The sequence below is a fragment of the Rhopilema esculentum genome, chromosome 8, assembly GCF_057945365.1.
Source record: "Rhopilema esculentum isolate cy_ngs chromosome 8, ASM5794536v1, whole genome shotgun sequence".
Classification (NCBI taxonomy): domain Eukaryota; kingdom Metazoa; phylum Cnidaria; class Scyphozoa; order Rhizostomeae; family Rhizostomatidae; genus Rhopilema; species Rhopilema esculentum.
Genome location: NC_142822.1, coordinates 7,503,448 through 7,521,532, shown reverse-complemented (window position 1 = coordinate 7,521,532; position 18,085 = coordinate 7,503,448). Strand labels below are relative to the sequence as shown.

At 36.2% G+C, this 18,085-nt stretch overlaps 2 protein-coding genes across 2 annotated transcripts in view; both read right to left on the bottom strand.

The window, feature by feature from the left end:
- Positions 1-18,085, bottom strand: part of LOC135694378 (uncharacterized) — a 34,872-nt gene that overhangs the window by 12,962 nt on the left and 3,825 nt on the right. The window contains exons 2-4 of the mRNA XM_065213084.2: positions 17,614-17,689; positions 12,601-12,699; positions 12,219-12,357 (exon numbers count right to left, since the gene is read on the bottom strand). Of these exons, the coding sequence (XP_065069156.2) occupies positions 12,219-12,357; positions 12,601-12,699; positions 17,614-17,689 (314 nt within the window). The remainder of the gene's footprint in view (positions 1-12,218; positions 12,358-12,600; positions 12,700-17,613; positions 17,690-18,085) is intronic.
- LOC135694775 (adenosine receptor A3) lies at positions 3,366-11,579 on the bottom strand. Its single transcript, XM_089109835.1, has one exon. The coding sequence runs from the start codon at positions 6,187-6,189 to the stop codon at positions 5,092-5,094; it is 1,098 nt and encodes a 365-aa protein (XP_088965961.1). The 5' UTR covers positions 6,190-11,579; the 3' UTR covers positions 3,366-5,091.

Here is an 18,085-nt window from a genome sequence, read left to right as displayed (position 1 = left end):
AGTTTGTTCTTAACCAATCAAGGCAAAAGTAGTTTGTTCTTAACCAATCAAGGTACAAGTAGTTTGATCTCAACCAATCAAGCAAGTAGAAAATTTGTTTTTAAAAAATTGACCCCAACAACTGAACGCGTAAATGTTAAGCCTATAGCGATTTCAACGGAGGCAGAATTTTTAACCATATTTCTTAAAATTACACCAATTGTCCCTTAGTGGAAAATGTTCTTGATGTACTGATACGAAACTATGGAACAATACTTTTTTGGGAGAAGAACAGCCTATAATCTTCAAATTTGAGCCTCCGGTCTCATGGGGTCTAGGAGCATGTGCAACACAGATAACATGACGCTGCGCGCGCTCTTTGACGGTACGCATGCTCGTGGAAACTTCACGAAGCGGAAATAATGTAGAGGTACTAAACAATTCTGCGCATAGAACAAAGGTGAGAGTGCAGCAGAAAGTGCCGCAGATAGTGCAGCAGTGACACAATTGCCTAACATTGGATTGTTCAAAAACAATTATGTAGAAAGGCGGAGAATACATATAGACTTTAGAAAGCACCAGTAATTAAGAAAGAAGCAAACCAACAACCTTAAGATGAAGAAGATGCATTTATAGAGGCAATAAGAAATTACAAGTGTATATATATAAGACATTACATGGAGGGTATCCTGGACATCTAGGATGCGTGGAAACAGTTTACATGATATTCAGAACTGATGGTGAGCTGTTCCCCATCAACTATAATATTTTATTCTTCATAAATGTAATAAGAGTGAAAAATCAAGAGACAACAAACTCGATACACCGTAAAGGCCGGTTTCCACTTGATTCGCTCTGGTCGCGCGACTTGGTGAAATCGAATTAACAAGTCAGCGAATCGGCGAACGCGACCAGTCGCCCAGTAGTTCAACTGAGTTGAAGTACTCAGCGAATGGTCGCGCATTCGCAGCGAATGAGGAAGTTCAATTTGCGCATGTCCCAATTTTGCATTCGCTCAGTCGCGCGACCAGATCGAATAAAGTGGAAACCGGCCTTTAAGATCTTCTATATCAATAATGACGTGCATTCCATCATAACTAACTGGAGTTTATAACCACCACACCATCCAATCAGAAGCAAGTATGAGGTTAATGTGAACTATAATGTTCTGCGAGATTACACATTGCACCAGGGACATTTTTTCTACTGTGAATACATAACAAATCAAACGGCAATCAAGAACACATTAATATTTAATATATACATTTAGATATACACACAAAGATATTTAGATAGTTACACATATATTTATATATATTTAGATATATAATCATAAGGCAAATGCTGACAGGAGGAAAATTCTTTCTACACTCTTGGTTGAACTCCAGTTTGCTGCTTCAAAAAACCCCGCTCATTCCACTGAGCCAAACGGCCCAATGAAATGAGCGATGAATCTCCGAAGCCAACACTGGAGATCTCACCGTAGCCAAGGCAGTTTTTATTTTCTTCTGTTTCGGCTTCAAGCCTTCATCAGAGCGGTTTTAACCATAGATATATAATCACAAGGCAAATGCTGACAGGAGGAAATTCTTTCCACAAGGGCTAATTATATTTAGATATATATTTGATACAATTTCTAAGGACAATTTATGGGAGAATCAGAGTCCAGAAAACATTCCGGTCACACGATCATTGACCGGAGGAGGAATTGGAAAGTGAGCCACTAGGTTCTGGGGGAGGGGGGGGTGCAGGGTGGACAAAATTAATAGCGCCAATGACCTCTTAAAATCAGCTCTGGATAGGCATTTTGGTGGTGAAAGAAACTGGTATTTTATTACACCACAAAACAAGCCAGAATCAACTGCAGTTTCACGTCTGAAAAGAGATTATGTTCCATGGATCATGTTTATATGGATTTTATTGATCAACATTTATAAAGAAATATTATTCCTGAGCGGTGATGTTTTGAATGTTATTCTAGCATAATTATTTTCTATGCGATAATTACACTCGACCCAAACACATAGTGTTGTCTCTATTTATAACTTCTGCCACTTTCTAGCCATGCCCTAGCTACTCCTTAGCTACTCCTATCCACGCTGATTGCCTGAAAAATTAGAGGAAGGTTTTGACAGGGAAAAATTTCAACCGGAGGAAGGTTAAGAAGTTTTCTGGACTTTGGGGAGAATTCTTCACAATGGAAGATATTCGGAGAGATAATTTTGTTTTTGCGTGGAATGATTTGACTAGACCAAGCTATCTGGCTAGCCCTATAAAATATGCCTTTTGCCAATCTTCGCATAAAAACATGTCAGAAAAACTTTTATTTTCAATCTTGCCTGGTTTTGAAAAAAGGTTTTTGCTCAAAAGCTAACAGTCTGATGCTGATAATAGACAAATCTATGAACTTTAGAGGAGAATATAGTAACCAATCTAGGGCACCCGGCGTTCCTGCTTTTCCTGCTCGAATCTCATTTCAGAGTTTTGAAAGCTAAAGTGGGGAAAGAATTTTCTCTCTACAGTTATGTACTGACAAAAGCCACTAATTGAAAAGAAAAGCCATTGCAAAAACGAAAAAGAAAAACTGCTGAGTCATATCAAAGAAATGGATAAACTTATAATTTTCTTCATTAGAACAGAAAAATACACACGAACGTAAAATAGACGGTTACACCGTGCTGTATTATACTGGTTCCTATCCGCAAGGGTTGTTCAAGAAAATTAATCGTGGATTTTTGCGCAGTTAGATTGAAGAGCTACAGCAAAAAGATGGCCATATCACAATTATCATTTATAATTATATAACCTTTCTTATGTTGCCTGATGATCGCATTAAACGTGAAAGTCGGAGTTGCAACTTAACGCCTTTCTGTTCTATACGTACCTAAGCGTGCACAGTTCTGCCAAGGCATCGAACACTTAAGCACAGATAGGCATAACAGTAATTTTCGTTATATTTTCTTGTACATCACAGAAATCTTCTAACATTCTTATAGCTTTTATTTTTTGCAATGACAAGCGTTCGATGAATTTAACGATATGTATATGAACACATTTTTCTTGAAATCCTTATCAATAAACTCAATAATACCCAAGAAAAGACCAACATTATATCCTCGGGAGACCCGCGAGGGTATGCAATGGTATATGCGAGGAAATGCAAAGGTATATGTGAACCTATTTAGAAAAGTGTATAAATAACGCGCTTGCAAAACAAGCTGGTTGAACTCAAAATAAAAAAGCCTTTAAACGCATGACATCAAACAGACAGGAGAAAATTCTAGTTGCACTGTCGTGTTCCATGCTATTCCAGCGCAACGTATCCTAGCTATACCCAACGACTTTGATCGAGGTTTTCAGTGGATTTTTTAAGAGAGTTTAGTCAGTAATGTTAGCTCAATTAATTTCCATTAAAAATTCAAGACATGAAAGTTCAAAACTTGATAAAAGATATATTTCACAATAATAGTTGCAACAGCTGTACACGGCATAAATATCTTCGTCTAAAAAAGAAAGAGTAGGCGAGAACTGTGAACAGATGAGAATATTTTCGAGTTTTGAACTTATATCCGGATTAAAAGAAAGTCTGATGTTAATAAAGCCTTGAAAGCAAATCTGTTCAAAACTGATTCCATGTTACATAACGACAAAAATAGCATCTAGTGGCAATGATGTATATTGGCGTTTCTAACAAAATCCCACAGGGGCGTCGTGGCAAATTAATTCTAGAGGGGGCCAGAAAGAAAAACTTTCCGACAAAATTTCTTTGATTTATTTGAAATAGAAGCATTTCATGTAAGTGTAAAGGGGGTGAGGCAGAAAAACTCATAACTTTTGCCTTAGCTGGGAAGAAACTTAAAATGCACTTTTGTCTTGTCTCTGTTTATTCATACTTTGGCTCTTGAAGTTTCGGATAACCAAATTTTGGCTCTTGAAGTTTCGGATTTTAACTGACAAAATCGAACAGCAAATCACTCTATGGTAGGAATCTGTAAATCCCGAGAAATTATTTTGTTTTGTGGAAATCTAGTATGTTCTTTACAAAAGTGAATTGCCTCTCGAATTTACGGCAAGTACTTTAGTCCAAGTAATTTATGTTGGTAAGAGTTTGAGAATCACCCACAGCTCAAGTTTGAGAATTTTCCGGCAAAATAGTGATTTTTCCAAAAATCCATCAAATTTCGAGAGCAGAGGTCCCCCTGCCCCCCCCCCCCCCGGCCACGACGCCCCTGAAGTCGTCGACACTTGGGTTCAACTAGAAGCATCCATGTTTGAGTTGCTCGATGTACAGCCGACATAAGCGCAGGCTGTGCCTATCATCAAGAAATTTAACTGTTTATTTGACATGTTTAGCAAATTATTGATAAGTTGGAATGTGAATTTTTAACAGTGTAGGAAACTGACAAATGATAAACGAAAGGTTCAAAAAATGATAAATCTAATGTTGGTTGGATAAGGGTTTTGGTTTACATATAACACACTTCTAGTGGATTGCAACTCTAATACAAAAAACAGAGCGAGTGATTAAGAAGCAAATAGCTCCGTGTTAGGACGGGTTTATCAACTGCTGAGTTTAGCTTTCAGATGTCTTTGCACAATATTTTGGACGAAGGCATCGAGGTAATATAATTTGAAAAGGAAATAGAAAAGGACAAATTTATCTTCAATTTCATCTTATATCTCCTACAATAGATATTCTGTAAAAAATGCAAGCAAAGAAATAAATAGGACTATCAACCGTGCACTGGCGATCTCCGCGATCTCTATAGAAATTGTAAATCAAACTTAATCTTCTTTCTCGAGACTCGTCAACAATTCGGGTGAATGGGGAGCAACTATCCCACTTGTAAACTATTTACAAATAAGTAAAAATTAAAAGATTAGTAGTCATTCAAAGCAAAATCAAGCTCTTACAGAGCACTCTGTCTTCTTACAAAGAAAGTCAGTTAAATAAGGTAAAACTGTACTTTAACTCTTTTATTCAATTTTTTAATTTTGTTAGCTGTTTGTGTAAATCAGTTAGAAACACAAACAAGTGTTTAAACCCACTTCAGATGATTTTACAGATATGAAACTTTACATGAAATGTTATACAAAGATTTTAACCCAAATTTACAAGACATGAAGTTCCAGGACCGATGTGGAATTTGAGGATGGCCTCTTCTCACGTAGCACGCTCAGTCTCGTGTCGCCTGTGTAAATTACCGCACAGGTCATTCCATTTTGTCGTGCCCTCGCGTACTGTGGCGGCGCCAATTCGCCATCGCTCGTATCTGGAGAGTCCGTACCTTGCCTACGACCGGTGAGAAATCTCCAGAAATGAGAAACACGGGATGCAAGCTTACAAAGCGACATGCGGAACGTTGGCAGTCGAAGTGTGCAGATGAATGGATTCATTGCTGAGGTGGAGAGTACGAATAAAAGCTGCAGGTCCCTAAGTACATGTACTGACAAACAAGGACATGATGCACAAAAGTAAATCAAGTATATAAATACAACTGCTGGTGTGGTACATACCACGAAAACCATGATGACAGTTAAAAAAACTCTCGTTACACGCTTCTGGCGTAGTTCCAACGACACCGAGACTCTGCGTTCGGAAGGTGCGCTGCCACGATCGGCTATCAATTCCTTTTCGTGCACATACAGCGACCTTTGCACGGCAACATAAATAGCGGTGAGGACAATCAAGGTAAGCAACAAGGCTCCGTTGGCAAACACGATCAAATAGGTGACATACCCTAGTTTAAAGTACATCAAAGGAACAAGTCCGGATACGATCCATATTGTAATGGAAACAAAATAAGAGCGCGTAAGGCTGATGTTATGCCGATACGTCATGGGTACACGAACCGCTATGTATCGATCAACACTCAAGGCAATATGACTTAAACAGCAGGCTGTAGTTGAAATGAAAAACGCTAAATGCAAGAAGACACTGTTGCTCGCGCTTTTAAGATGCCTTGCTTCAACACAATGGAAATACATGCTCATCGGCAGCGTAACACAACCAACTACCATGTCGCTGAATGCCAGGTTCAGTATGAAGTAATTAACCGGCGTGCGCAGCGTCTTCATTGGGTCTATCAGAACAAGCACGCCAACTAAACCATTTCCTATGAATGCAAAGAAGCAAAATATCAACGAGGCAGTCGCTGTAAAGTACCCAACGGCTTCCGGCGGCCAATCATGATCACATTGATGATGCATTTTGAAGTTCTTTATAGGGGCCTCTACAACAAAATCACTTTCTTCCTTACGGTTTATGCAATAAGGATCTCCGCAACGTTGACGGTAACATCTGAAATATATGATCTCTCTTCCGCTGAAAAATCCAAATGATTTCAGGTAAAGTCGTCAACCGATTTCAACTGACAGCAAAGCTGTTGACACAGAGCCGTTGTCGCAGAGCAGTTGACGCAGAGCAGTTGACGCAGAGCCGTTGACGCAGAGCCGCACTGAGTAGAAGCGGTTGATTTTCACTACGAAGATAAGTGACCTGGCACGAAAAACCTTGCATGGATAGAACCAGTTCATTCACTAATCCAGGTCCTTACTCTGATTCGAACCCAGCAGAAAAAAGTCAAGTGATTAACTGTCATCATTCATCATGCCTTAGAAACATCCAATTGCGTCCAACTATGCTAGGAGAGTCAATTTTTCGTATGTAAATCAGATCTTCTAGATAGGATGTTTGAAGAAATACGCCTTTCAAGCAACGTGTCCTTGTGAGGGCAATACACAGATAAACACTGAACAAATCCTGTTCTCATTGCCAAAAATACGAAATGGCACGATAACCTCTACAGTCCAAAGACACCTGCTCCAGTATGAATATTAAAGAAGGTCATTTACATTTCAGGTCCTTCTCACGATTCTCGTTGGCTTGCGGGAAGATTAAGAAAAATCGATGGGATTCGTATTGTTTAAAAACCATCAAACAAGTAACGAATCTATACTCTATAATATTGACGGGCGACTGCAAAGGGAAACGTTAACGAAAACAAGTAACCATTAATAGTAGCTACGACAAACCCGGCAATCAACGGGCATTCTGAGAACGACCAACAGTAGGGCTGATTTAAAAACGATCAAATTTTAAAAAGTCAACTCGAGGGTGAGAAATACCAGCGTGAGAGCAACAGGTATGGGATATCCATGCTGAAAACTGTCGGCTTGCTAGCCGCTAAAAAGCCTTTGGACAAAAGTTAACTCGTCTGACAAGGAAGTAATGCCGGGTACTTAACAATGAAAACTAGTCTTGTATCCAGAATGAAAATGTGCAGCTTGTGAGCAGCTAGAAAATCCTCAAGTCCCAAAAAATTTCTACACTGACGAAGCAAGTAATTTCTGGCAATCAAAAGTGTTGCTTCTTCAACTCTGGTGAATACGATATATCGACGAGGTAATCTCAAAATAACGTTCTGGGCTTTAGATGTCTCCCTGCGTTCTGTCTTGCAACAGCCAGTTTTTTCTATTTCAAGCATTAAGAGCGAGCATCTGTTAACATAGTCAAATTGACACCAGCAGAATAGCAACGAACGAAATAGAAGATGATGACACGGCCAGAAGATGATGATACAACCTCTTCGCTTCGTGAACTGTTCAACAATGCAGATATTGCTTCTTTGCACTTCGAGTTCACCGTTTCTCTGCTATTTACAACTTTTAAAGTCGTTAGCAAAGCCAAATTCATTTACATAGCAAAGATTGATAACTGCACGCATGGTTAAGGCAGCTGTACAAACAGGAGCATTCTTAATGGCAAAGCCAATTTCCACCGATGATCTCAACTCATTTAATACTGAAACACTATTCTCGCATCACGTGTTGGGAAGGCTAATTCCAGCTTAACACAGGATACTACAGCCCATTAAAAGTTACCTTGCAAATGGAAACGCCTTTCATTTAGTTAAACCTGTTTGTATTTCGTTCCTCCATTCGACATTAACATTAACTCCAACAATATATTGAACAAGAATTAAACGGGATATCAAACATTGTCGACTGGTGGGATGGTACTATGAACACAAACGACTGTACCTTCAAGCAACCTGATCCCACTGATAGAATCAACATCAACAAAATAAAAAAGTTATTGACAAGATGCATAATTTTGCGAACAAAGGCACTATATTCATTCAATGGAAATCAAGTCATACCTAACCAGTCTACAATGAAAATACAAAAACACTATAACATCCACTACAAAAGGGCGTAACCCCTGTTTAAGGCTTCAGTCAGGATTCATTAAGCTCGTTTGAAATTCTGTAAAAGCAGGATGTGGCATTGGAAGACTTTTAAACCTGGAAAGGTTGGGCATAAAGATATCTCGAAACGTCACTTAAGAGTAAATTAATTAAATAATGAAAAATCCATTTAAATCTTACAGAAACTACAGATTCGCTGCAAGACATGAGCTGCCAGTTACAAAGGGCACATCTAGTGTATGCCAGCAGAAAAAGCAATAGCATGAATATGAAAATAGACAATTGAAAATGATGTTATGTGCATCTTAACAATCTAAGGAAACACAAAATGACGCTGTCACTTGTCTCGCTCAAACAGCGAGGGTCGCAAGATTTCAAACCCCACAACAGACAATTTTTTGCCAGTGACTCCTCAATCAATCGCACGAGCCTTGAAGCTTACGCATAAAAATGATCAATAGCATATTATTCAGCAAGATAACAATTGTTAACATTGCGACTCATTCATAAACCTTACTAATTTTCTGAGGGCTTTACGCCTTTTTTATACCAGTTTCCAACTTCCTTCGACATTGTGATTCAACATTCGAGTTTTCTAGAGTTTGCTTCTCACGTCTCAAACAGATAATTCCTGTTAGATTCTATGTCTTTTGGTTTATTAAGCGCTGAACTCGTCATCTGGTAGATCTTAAGAGTGCAAATTAAACGCAAGCCAACGCAAACGGAACATTAGTTTCAAGTAAGAAATACAGTTGACATAGAGACTGAAGACGATCAATGAGATGATCAAAGAATCTTCTCTTATTCAGTTACAAAAATCTGAACCAGTGCAGCTGCAGAGGACACAACACAATGTTTTCAAAAGAAATGTTAGGATTGTAGATTGGCGATTGGTGGCGTTCTTTGAATTGCTTTAGAACCAGAGTGTTGGGGCCGTGTGCTGCACAATTTGTTTCTGTGATATCAACAACGTAAAACATACGCCCTGGAGCTCTGAACGAAGTGTGTAGAAATGGGTGTTTTATGGAAAACTTATGAAGAAAGTAGACGAGGAATATAAATAAGAACATTTGAAGAATAAGACAATCTAAACAAATATCCAGACATTTTTGCGAAGTTTCTTTCTACCAAAGAGGAATAATGAAATCAAAAGCGAATTGTTGCGCAATATATTGCATGAAAGTGCTAAAAACCATGTTTTTGAACTGAGCGATAATTGATCAGATCAGAATCAACAAAATTCAGTCAAAGTAGGAGTGTCTATTGATGATATTTTGTTTCGTTCAAAATAAGGTACAATTCAAGTTGACCCTGGAAAACAACAGATCTGTTTTTTATTGAAAAGGTTTGATCAAATTTACACAGAGCCGGAGCGTTATGCTAAAACTCAGTAAATATTTTTATAAGCAGGTGGGTTGTTGACGAACTGGACGGAATTGATATACGAATACAGCCCACTAATGTGGCACCATCTGAAAATTACTTGGCCGCAACTGAATTTTTCTGGATTTTTGCACTGTTTACAATTGCATGAAAAATTAAACAAAGGTTTATCACAAACGTAAACATCTGAGCAAGGTTTCTAATAAAAGCTGTGTTTTGATCACCATTCAAATACTCGTTCGTAATTAAATTGAGTTTCAAAATTCATCAATAGAGTACTGAAGCAATATTTATTGTAGGTTATGATGTTTGCAAAAGACCTTCGTTATCATACATCACACATTGGATCTCTGCAAAGAACTAGAAGATTTTGCTAATTATGCCAGAGTAGACCTAAAACGATCTTTACTCGGTTGAAAATTTACATTATTTGCCGCATATCATCACATTACTAATTCAAGCGGGTACGCTTTCGTTATTTCTAAGGGAATTTTAAAATACTGTATTCTTTCAAAAAAACAAATCGCTGCCAACTCTAGCATATCATCGGTTAAAATTTGCATGCAAAAGAATAAATTCGCTGTCCCATGCTGGGCCTCGGTAAATCTAGTCGGGGCTCTTATCTAAATACTTTATCTGATATTAACTTGATGGCAAATCGTCGGGTAATGTTTAAAAGCCAGAATTCAATTTATATCCATGTGCTGATCGAAAATAACATGAGACTAAGAATGGTGCGTTTGGTTGCCTTCTTGTATTATATAGCTCTTAACTCTAACTATATAAATATAGTGTACTGATTCTTCGTACACAACAAGTAGCGTTTTCTTAATGGTACTTTTCGTATATGCTGAATCCTATCCTTATATAGTAGCCTCAAATTACATAAACGTGCGAAAAGTATCACATGTGGCATTCTTCAGAGAAACTCAGCCTTAAATAAGACAGTCATATGAACTAGATGTACCAAAAGGAAATGCTTTTATAAGCTAGATGAAACTTGTGAAGCGTTTTACATTGGTAGAGCCAAATCCATTAAAAAAAGAAAAACAGACTTGAATAAAGAGAAAATTTTTTCTATTAAAGAAAAGTTACCGGTTAACTTTTGACTTTTAGTTCATTATTGCTGAGCTAAGACTTCATGATTATTACATGATTGCGCTGCTTTGGAGAGGATATTTTAAATAACACCTCGCTTCAAATACTCTTCATGAAAATTTTGTCACAAATCATCAAATGCCTTCTGCTAACATCTGCTTAGACTTCTAGCTCTGCCGCAAAGTATTTTCTTCAAAAACAGACTTTGTACACACCTTATCCGCAACATATTTGCAAACTGAGTATAATTATATATGTTCACATGATTAGCGAGAAAAAAGCAAATACAGATTCAAACAAAGATTCAACATCCGCACTCTTATTGCACCTGCAAACCATTTTTTCACACAGAGAAATACCATGCGATTGTTGAGATGTACAGGAGAAATATTGCTAAATTTTTGTTAATGGTTTTCTGGTGCAAAATTATCAAGATGAGTGAGTGTGAGTTTTCCAGGCAGTCTTTTGGAATAAATTACTTCAGCAAAAGTTCCTAAATTACTGCCAATAGGTAATAAATGTGAGCATGTTAAATCAATCAAGTTGTTAGAACGTGAGTGCATGTAACTGTTGAATCTAGGGGGTTGATTCAAAACACTTGTGAATTGAATTTCAATTTTGAGTCTAAAAACAACGAACATTGTTTTGCTCCAGTGGAATTCCTAAACATTTAAGTGAAACGACTGGCAACTACAAAAGAAACAATATTCCACGCATCTCATTTATTATCATGCTAGAATTGTCATTCTGTGCTTTGCTGTCTCATATTCCTAACATGCCAAGCCAAATCGCAAAGGCATTAAACAAAAACAGTTAGGTTGAAAGAAACTCTGAAGAAGAATGTTGATTAACAAAATTCGAAGAAGTCCCCAAAAACACTAGAATTTACTCACGCCACCCCCCCCCCCCCCCCCCAGAAATTGAATATTATGATCTATACTTCCCAGGATGAAAATTACTTCATAACTTAAGGCACTTTTTACAGCTAGAAATGCCTACAGAATCTTTACACGGCATATCAACGTGCCTTAAGTCATCAGTGGCGTAGATAAAGGGGAGTCAGAGGGGGCGAACCCCCCCCCCTGTAATGCTGAACTGCTGTTTTGTTGGAAAACGTCTGATCTTGACGTACATTTAACATGGTTGTCTGTTTCTATCTATGTGTCACATTTTGAGAGAAAAAATTTTAAAGCTGAATGTGGTGATTTCTGCTGTTGTTCTGAATCAGATTGGCAATCTCTTTCAATAAGATACAGTACTTGAAAATGCTTCTTTCAGAGGAAAAGACAAGAAAAATCTTCAAGTAGTATGATTTATGACACGTGACTCACCTGACTTCATGTCCAAATTTTTGAAGAAAATAAAAGCTCTTATAAAATGTTTGTCGGAAAATCTAAATTTCTCGCCCTTCCCATGAATTCTCCTATCTACGCCACTGGTCATCATGCAGTCTACGAGACACTATGCAGTGATAATTTTGGCAGCTGAAATGAATAAAATAAAAAGTTTGACCGATTTCAAACAAATAAAAACAAGACTATCCCTAACCTGTAGAATAGGTAACATCTTCAGCACTCGACAGTGAGTCATCAACATTCAGCTCTTCACTTGTTTCGTCCATTTTAAGATGAACTTTTGAACTGGTCAACGCAGAAATTAGTATCAAAGACTCTGATTCCTCTATCTCCTGCAAAAAACAAAAGCTGTTATTACTGACCATTCAAATTTTCTTTTTTTCGGAAAGAACTGAACTTCAATCCGAAATGAAAAGTAATTATTTTTTAGATTTTATTGAAAGAAATTCGAACGGTTTTTTAGTAAGCAAATAATAATGGACACCAATTACAGTTGTAGTCACATCATAGAATGTGGATCAAATGCTCTTAATGTTATTGCTATTAAAGTACAAAATTTTAAATAAATTCAACACCTTTTGCTTTAAAAACTTCTTTGAGAAGCTTTTTACTTGGGCTGCTGTCCTGGTTTCCAACAAATCAGCGATTTTCGTCCACTTGTGACCAAACAACTCCTGCGATTGATGAACAAAGTAAGCAAGTGATATCAAGATTTTTTATCTTTTTATATTTGTTGTTGGTTCAATGCAGCAATAGCATCGAAAAGAATATCAAACTATCATAGTAAAATCAAATGGAAATGCATGTAAAAGCAATATTTCTGTCATTAGCATTATAGCAGTTGACAAAAAATGATGTTAATTTTCTAACAATCATGGGATTTCACGCTTATGAAGCAAAAACATTAGGCAGTCTATGAGCAATCTCTGACCAGTGGAAATAACATTTCAAATTGATATTAATTCATTTCATTGAAGAAACTAAACACCAATAATAGCAGGAAGATTCGTCGAGTTTCACTCCTGTTATAACCAACTGAAACAATTCTGTCTGAGACAATTTTTGTCTAGATACCATTATAGTATAGTGAAATAATGGCAAAGCCTGACCAGGGTTTCTTACTAAACATTATGGCACTCTGGAGAGATGCCTATTCTTGAAAGATGCTTAGAGAAAAACAATTGGTACTAGGTGCAAACTTTCAATATTTTATGAAGGATATTGGTTATTTTCAACAAGCCATAGTAGCGTATATTAATCGAAGAAGTTTCTTTTCTGTCATAAACATTGTAAATGGCATATTTTTTATACTCCTAGCCTTTAAACTACCATAACATCTGTAAAAAATCTGCTTTTCTATGTCTAATCATGGTCTAATTTTACCCCTACGGCTAGGGAGTGATTAGCTAACATTGTTGGAAACTAACTGTGCTCTTAAACTTGGTAAAAAAACTTCGTCATCAAACTTTTATTTAAATATTATTGAGGGAAATCGTATAAAATATCTTGTTATGTAGTCAGAAAAGCACAGAAAAAAACATCAACAGCAAAGCAAAAATTATAAAGCAAAAAGTAAGGAATACCAGTATGAAAGCTTTAATAAATAAAGATAAAAAATAGGCATCTGTAACTGGAGTATACTTTTGGTGACAGAACAGGGCAGTTCTAAGGAGCTACTCAGAGTTGCTTATCAAGATCAAACAATTAGTTATTGTTATGATATGAATTGATAAATGTTTTATCAACATAGCAATATTTGGTTCCTTTGTGTGCTGCATAATTATACCGACAAGCTTTTACATTAGAAAATGTAACAGAAAACAAACTACAAAGATAAAATGATACAAATAAAATGTTTAGCTTGCCCTAACTGTCTACTTGGTAATTGAAAAAGAAATATACATATGTTTTGAGAGTACATTCATAAATTTGAAATGTGACTGACAGAGACTTGAATAAATCAGCATAGAAAGACTCTGAATTGAGTACTAAGGGAATGTGGGTGGTGCTGCTAGAGTATAATGTTGAGGTGACTTCTAAGCTCTAGAAATCTCACCTGCTTTTTTCCAATCAAGCTTCACAATCACATCACATATTTGAGAACTATTTACTCATCTGTTACATTTCCTCAACAGGGGTGGAAAATTGCAGTAAAAAGTTATCTCCCTGTAAGAGACCAAAGGCGTTTTTTGTGGTCTCCTTCATATGATCTGTGGTCTCCCAAAAGGGAACTCTGGCAACAGGAGTGGACATTTCCAAGAAAATTTAGTCGCCCAGCAGATACCCTATGTAACAATAAGCAGTCTTCCATGGACTGAATTGTCAACCCCTGCTCTGATAAAGCCCTGCATGCATGCTGGGACAAAATGTTAATTTTAAATTTATTATTCAACATGTAAGATTGTTGTTTTTGCTTTGCTTTGTTCCTGCCTATTTCTTTTCTTCACAACTCATTGCAAGATTCACAGAATCCAGAGGTCAGCCTTTCCTGCATATTTTCCATCTTATATAAAAAATACATTTAACAACATATCATAGGTATATAAAGATATAAACTGCAGCCTTGAAGAGTAGCCAAAGAGAGTTAGCCCTTCACACAGTCATTAATTTTTGAAGAATGATGTTTTCATTGTTCTTATGTTCAACTATAATGGCGACATGTTTTGGATTATTGGTAAAGCCCGATCATCGTTCCACCTAGCAGTTTTGGAATCTATCTACATAGCACGAAAAAACCGCTACTATGTAGGCAAAAGTTTGTTTTCACCTTAGGACTCCATTGGTAACATTCTCAATAGGCAAGCCGCACTGATTGGTCAACCTCAACAGTCATGTGCTCGTGTTTCCAATTGGCCTATTTGGATCCACAACTGGGTATATATATTTCCTAGTGTAGAGTTTACGGTCTATGTTCTGACGTTTTAAACTCTGAAGAGTGTCAGATGAAAAGCTTTAGTTTACTAAATGTTTGCTTTTTTCAAAGCCATTTTCATTGTTCTCTTAAAAGGGAACAACAGGTATTTTTAGCACTTTGAGGTAAATCATAAGGGAGTATGCATCTATTCTTAATTCATGAAAATTAATTGTAACTAAGGTTAACTTTATATGCTGATGATTAATAACTGATTAACATTGCAAATGCCCATTTCAAACTGCACTATTTCAGGTGTAGATTCCCCTAAAATCTATGAAAAAGATGCACACAATATAACACATAAAAACTTGAATGTACACCTGTTCATTTGAACTTCTGTTAAGAACTGACGTTCTTTTGGAGATTATTCAAGTTTATTTATAAAATCTCACCAACCCTGATTCCAACTAAGCACAGACAATTGTCTATGGATGTGTTTGGATAAATGGAACTAAATATATAGTGATAAACAAAAACAAACAGAATTATTGGACTTCATTCAAACTATATTTTCTGACATTGTTGACTGCAGTCTTTTACTATAAGACAAGAATGGTGGAGTCTTCTAAGGGTTTGAAACTGCAAACTTGAATGATTGTTATATTCCAAACAAGTGACAGTGGAGACTATATCATGGCTTTGTTATCATTTAAAAAAAGAATGGGCTATTCAGCATCCTTTATCTTTATAAATTTAACAATAAATTTGAATTTTATGAAGAAAAAAAACAATTCACTGACCTTGATATAAAACTGAACCTAGATTCAGGTTGCAGTGGGAGTTTGGTGTAGGATAGATAAGTACACAACACTCAGTTTAGTGGAAAAAACACCCTTTAACTCAGAGCAAATATTTAACATGCTTCTTTTGATTGACTTTAATCAAATCTTGTAATGTAATTGTAAAGATCATTCAAAAAAATCCCACAACTTTTATAGGAAAATATCTTTATCCACAAATTTGGTATTTTCATGTAATTTCTGCAAAAATTTGCTTTTTTCCTCAGCAGCAAAAGTTGCTTCCAAATTTCAATATTTCTAAAGCCTGGCAATTTCTCTTATTGAATTGATGACAACTGGCAAAAGGCCTTTCTAGTTGGTTGTAGTAAACATGAGTATGTAAAATTATGCAAACCATGTGCATAGAGCTTCTATACTTTTTGCTGATTTTAAAACTTTATATTGATGTCTGTGACAGATATCAATTAAACATTTAAGCAAAATAAACAACCAAATTTTTTATTACTCTGTTGTTATGCAGTGTAACCAAACCTATAAATTGTAACCCTATTTGCTATAATATATTTACAAAAAAAATGACTTTGAGAACATATTGGCTAAATACTTTTTTATCTAACACTCCTCAGAGCATAAAACGTCTGAATAAGGGTCCAAAAAAATACGATGAAAAATAGATACCCAGTTGTGGATCGAAATAGGCCAATCAGAAAAATGCAAGCACAAGACCGGTTTAGTTGACCAATCAGTGCTGCGTGCCTAAAGAAAAATTACCACTGGAGCCCAAGAGAGCAAACAAACTTCTTCTGTCTCCACAATGGCAGCTTTTTCGTTTATATCTAGATCGATTCCAAAACTGCTAGATGGAAGGACAACCAGGCTCTGCCAATTATCAAAAAATTGTTCAAATACAGAAATAGGACCTAATTTAGTTCTGATCAAATTTTGTGATAAACTATTGTACAACTTGCTTTAGGTTATTTTATATGCCACATGATGATTTAAAAAAAACATTCCCAAGACCACACTTAGAATTCTGAGATCACAGATGATCTACTGGCCTTAAGTTTTGCCGAATAGGGCTCTTCTATGGTCGTTTTAATGAGTACTCTTTTGATGCTATTGAGATGCTTGCATGTCTCTGTTTGTGACTGTTTATTGCAGAAATTTTGACATTTTTTTCAACAACTAGATGAAATGTTGTTTTGAGCAGCACCTTACAGCATTATTTGTTCCCAAAACAATATCACAATGGACAGGAAAACATGAAAGTAAAGACTAGTAACATGATTTATCAATTGAAATATTTTGCAAGATGCTTCAAATGGTCTTCCAATTAAGGCCCAATGCAGTTTAATAACATGCCACCAAGACTTTTAAAAAACTCCTTAATAACAGTCGAGGAAATTAACAGTTTTAGGCACTCAAGCAGAAAGTGAGTATCTCCGAGAATCTTACAAGTTTGCGCTGAGAAAAAAAAATGTTTAATTGCAATTATTGAACAGGTACTCCTATCATCACAGCTCTCTTTTCGTGGTTTCACAGCAGTCAGGCATGGTTTGGAAATGAGAAAATACCAAGCCTATTTACATATTTTTCAATTTTATCACTATTCATTACTATATCTGATAAATCTTCCATTATTCTCAACTTAAACAGTAATCTTAAGACATCTATTTAACTTGCTGTGACTATTTGAATTTTGGTTAAATGAAAAAAATTGGCTGCAGTGCTGCGATTTTGTGGTGGGTGGTGCAAAACTTTTCGAACATAGGTGTATTTATTAGTACTCCAAGCAGTTGGGATGAGATGACTATATGTCTTTTGCACTGAGACAATTAATCAATTCCTTGATCTATTTCATTTTTCTTTTTGATAAATATATACATGATAGAAAAATTGATAAATAAGCAAAAATATATATAATATGAACATACCAGTCCTTTTTCAAAAACTCTGACTTCTTGGTCCGTCCACTGGCCTTTATTTTTTCTTATGGCATTACAGTTTTGCCTGATAAAAAAACAGAATTTGGTATAAATCCTTGGAATGAAGATGGTTTGACAGGAGAAACCTACATCAAAAGAGTAAAATAATGTGAATAAATTTTCAATTGACCAAGCTTTAATGTCAGACCTTCAGCATTTCCACATAGCTTTCAATATTAATTTAGAAGTAAATCTAATTTATCACTGACAGACTCTCATAACAATTTCACTGCACTTATGCTTACTAAGGCTTTGTTTACAGGGTAAAAACTGCTACTTATGCCATTTTTTACTGAAGATATTGCACATTTGTTTGTATTTCTATCAACATGGAAGCACAATCTAAATGTTCTACAATCTGCAAGACTTACTGAAGTTTCAAAATTTTTGGAAAGGTATGATAGCATTTGAATGACTTTAA

Excerpts from the sequence above, each read along its gene's own strand:
- LOC135694775 (XM_089109835.1), bottom strand. The coding sequence starts at position 6,189 with ATGCATCATCAATGTGATCATGATTGGCCGCCGGAAGCCGTTGGGTAC.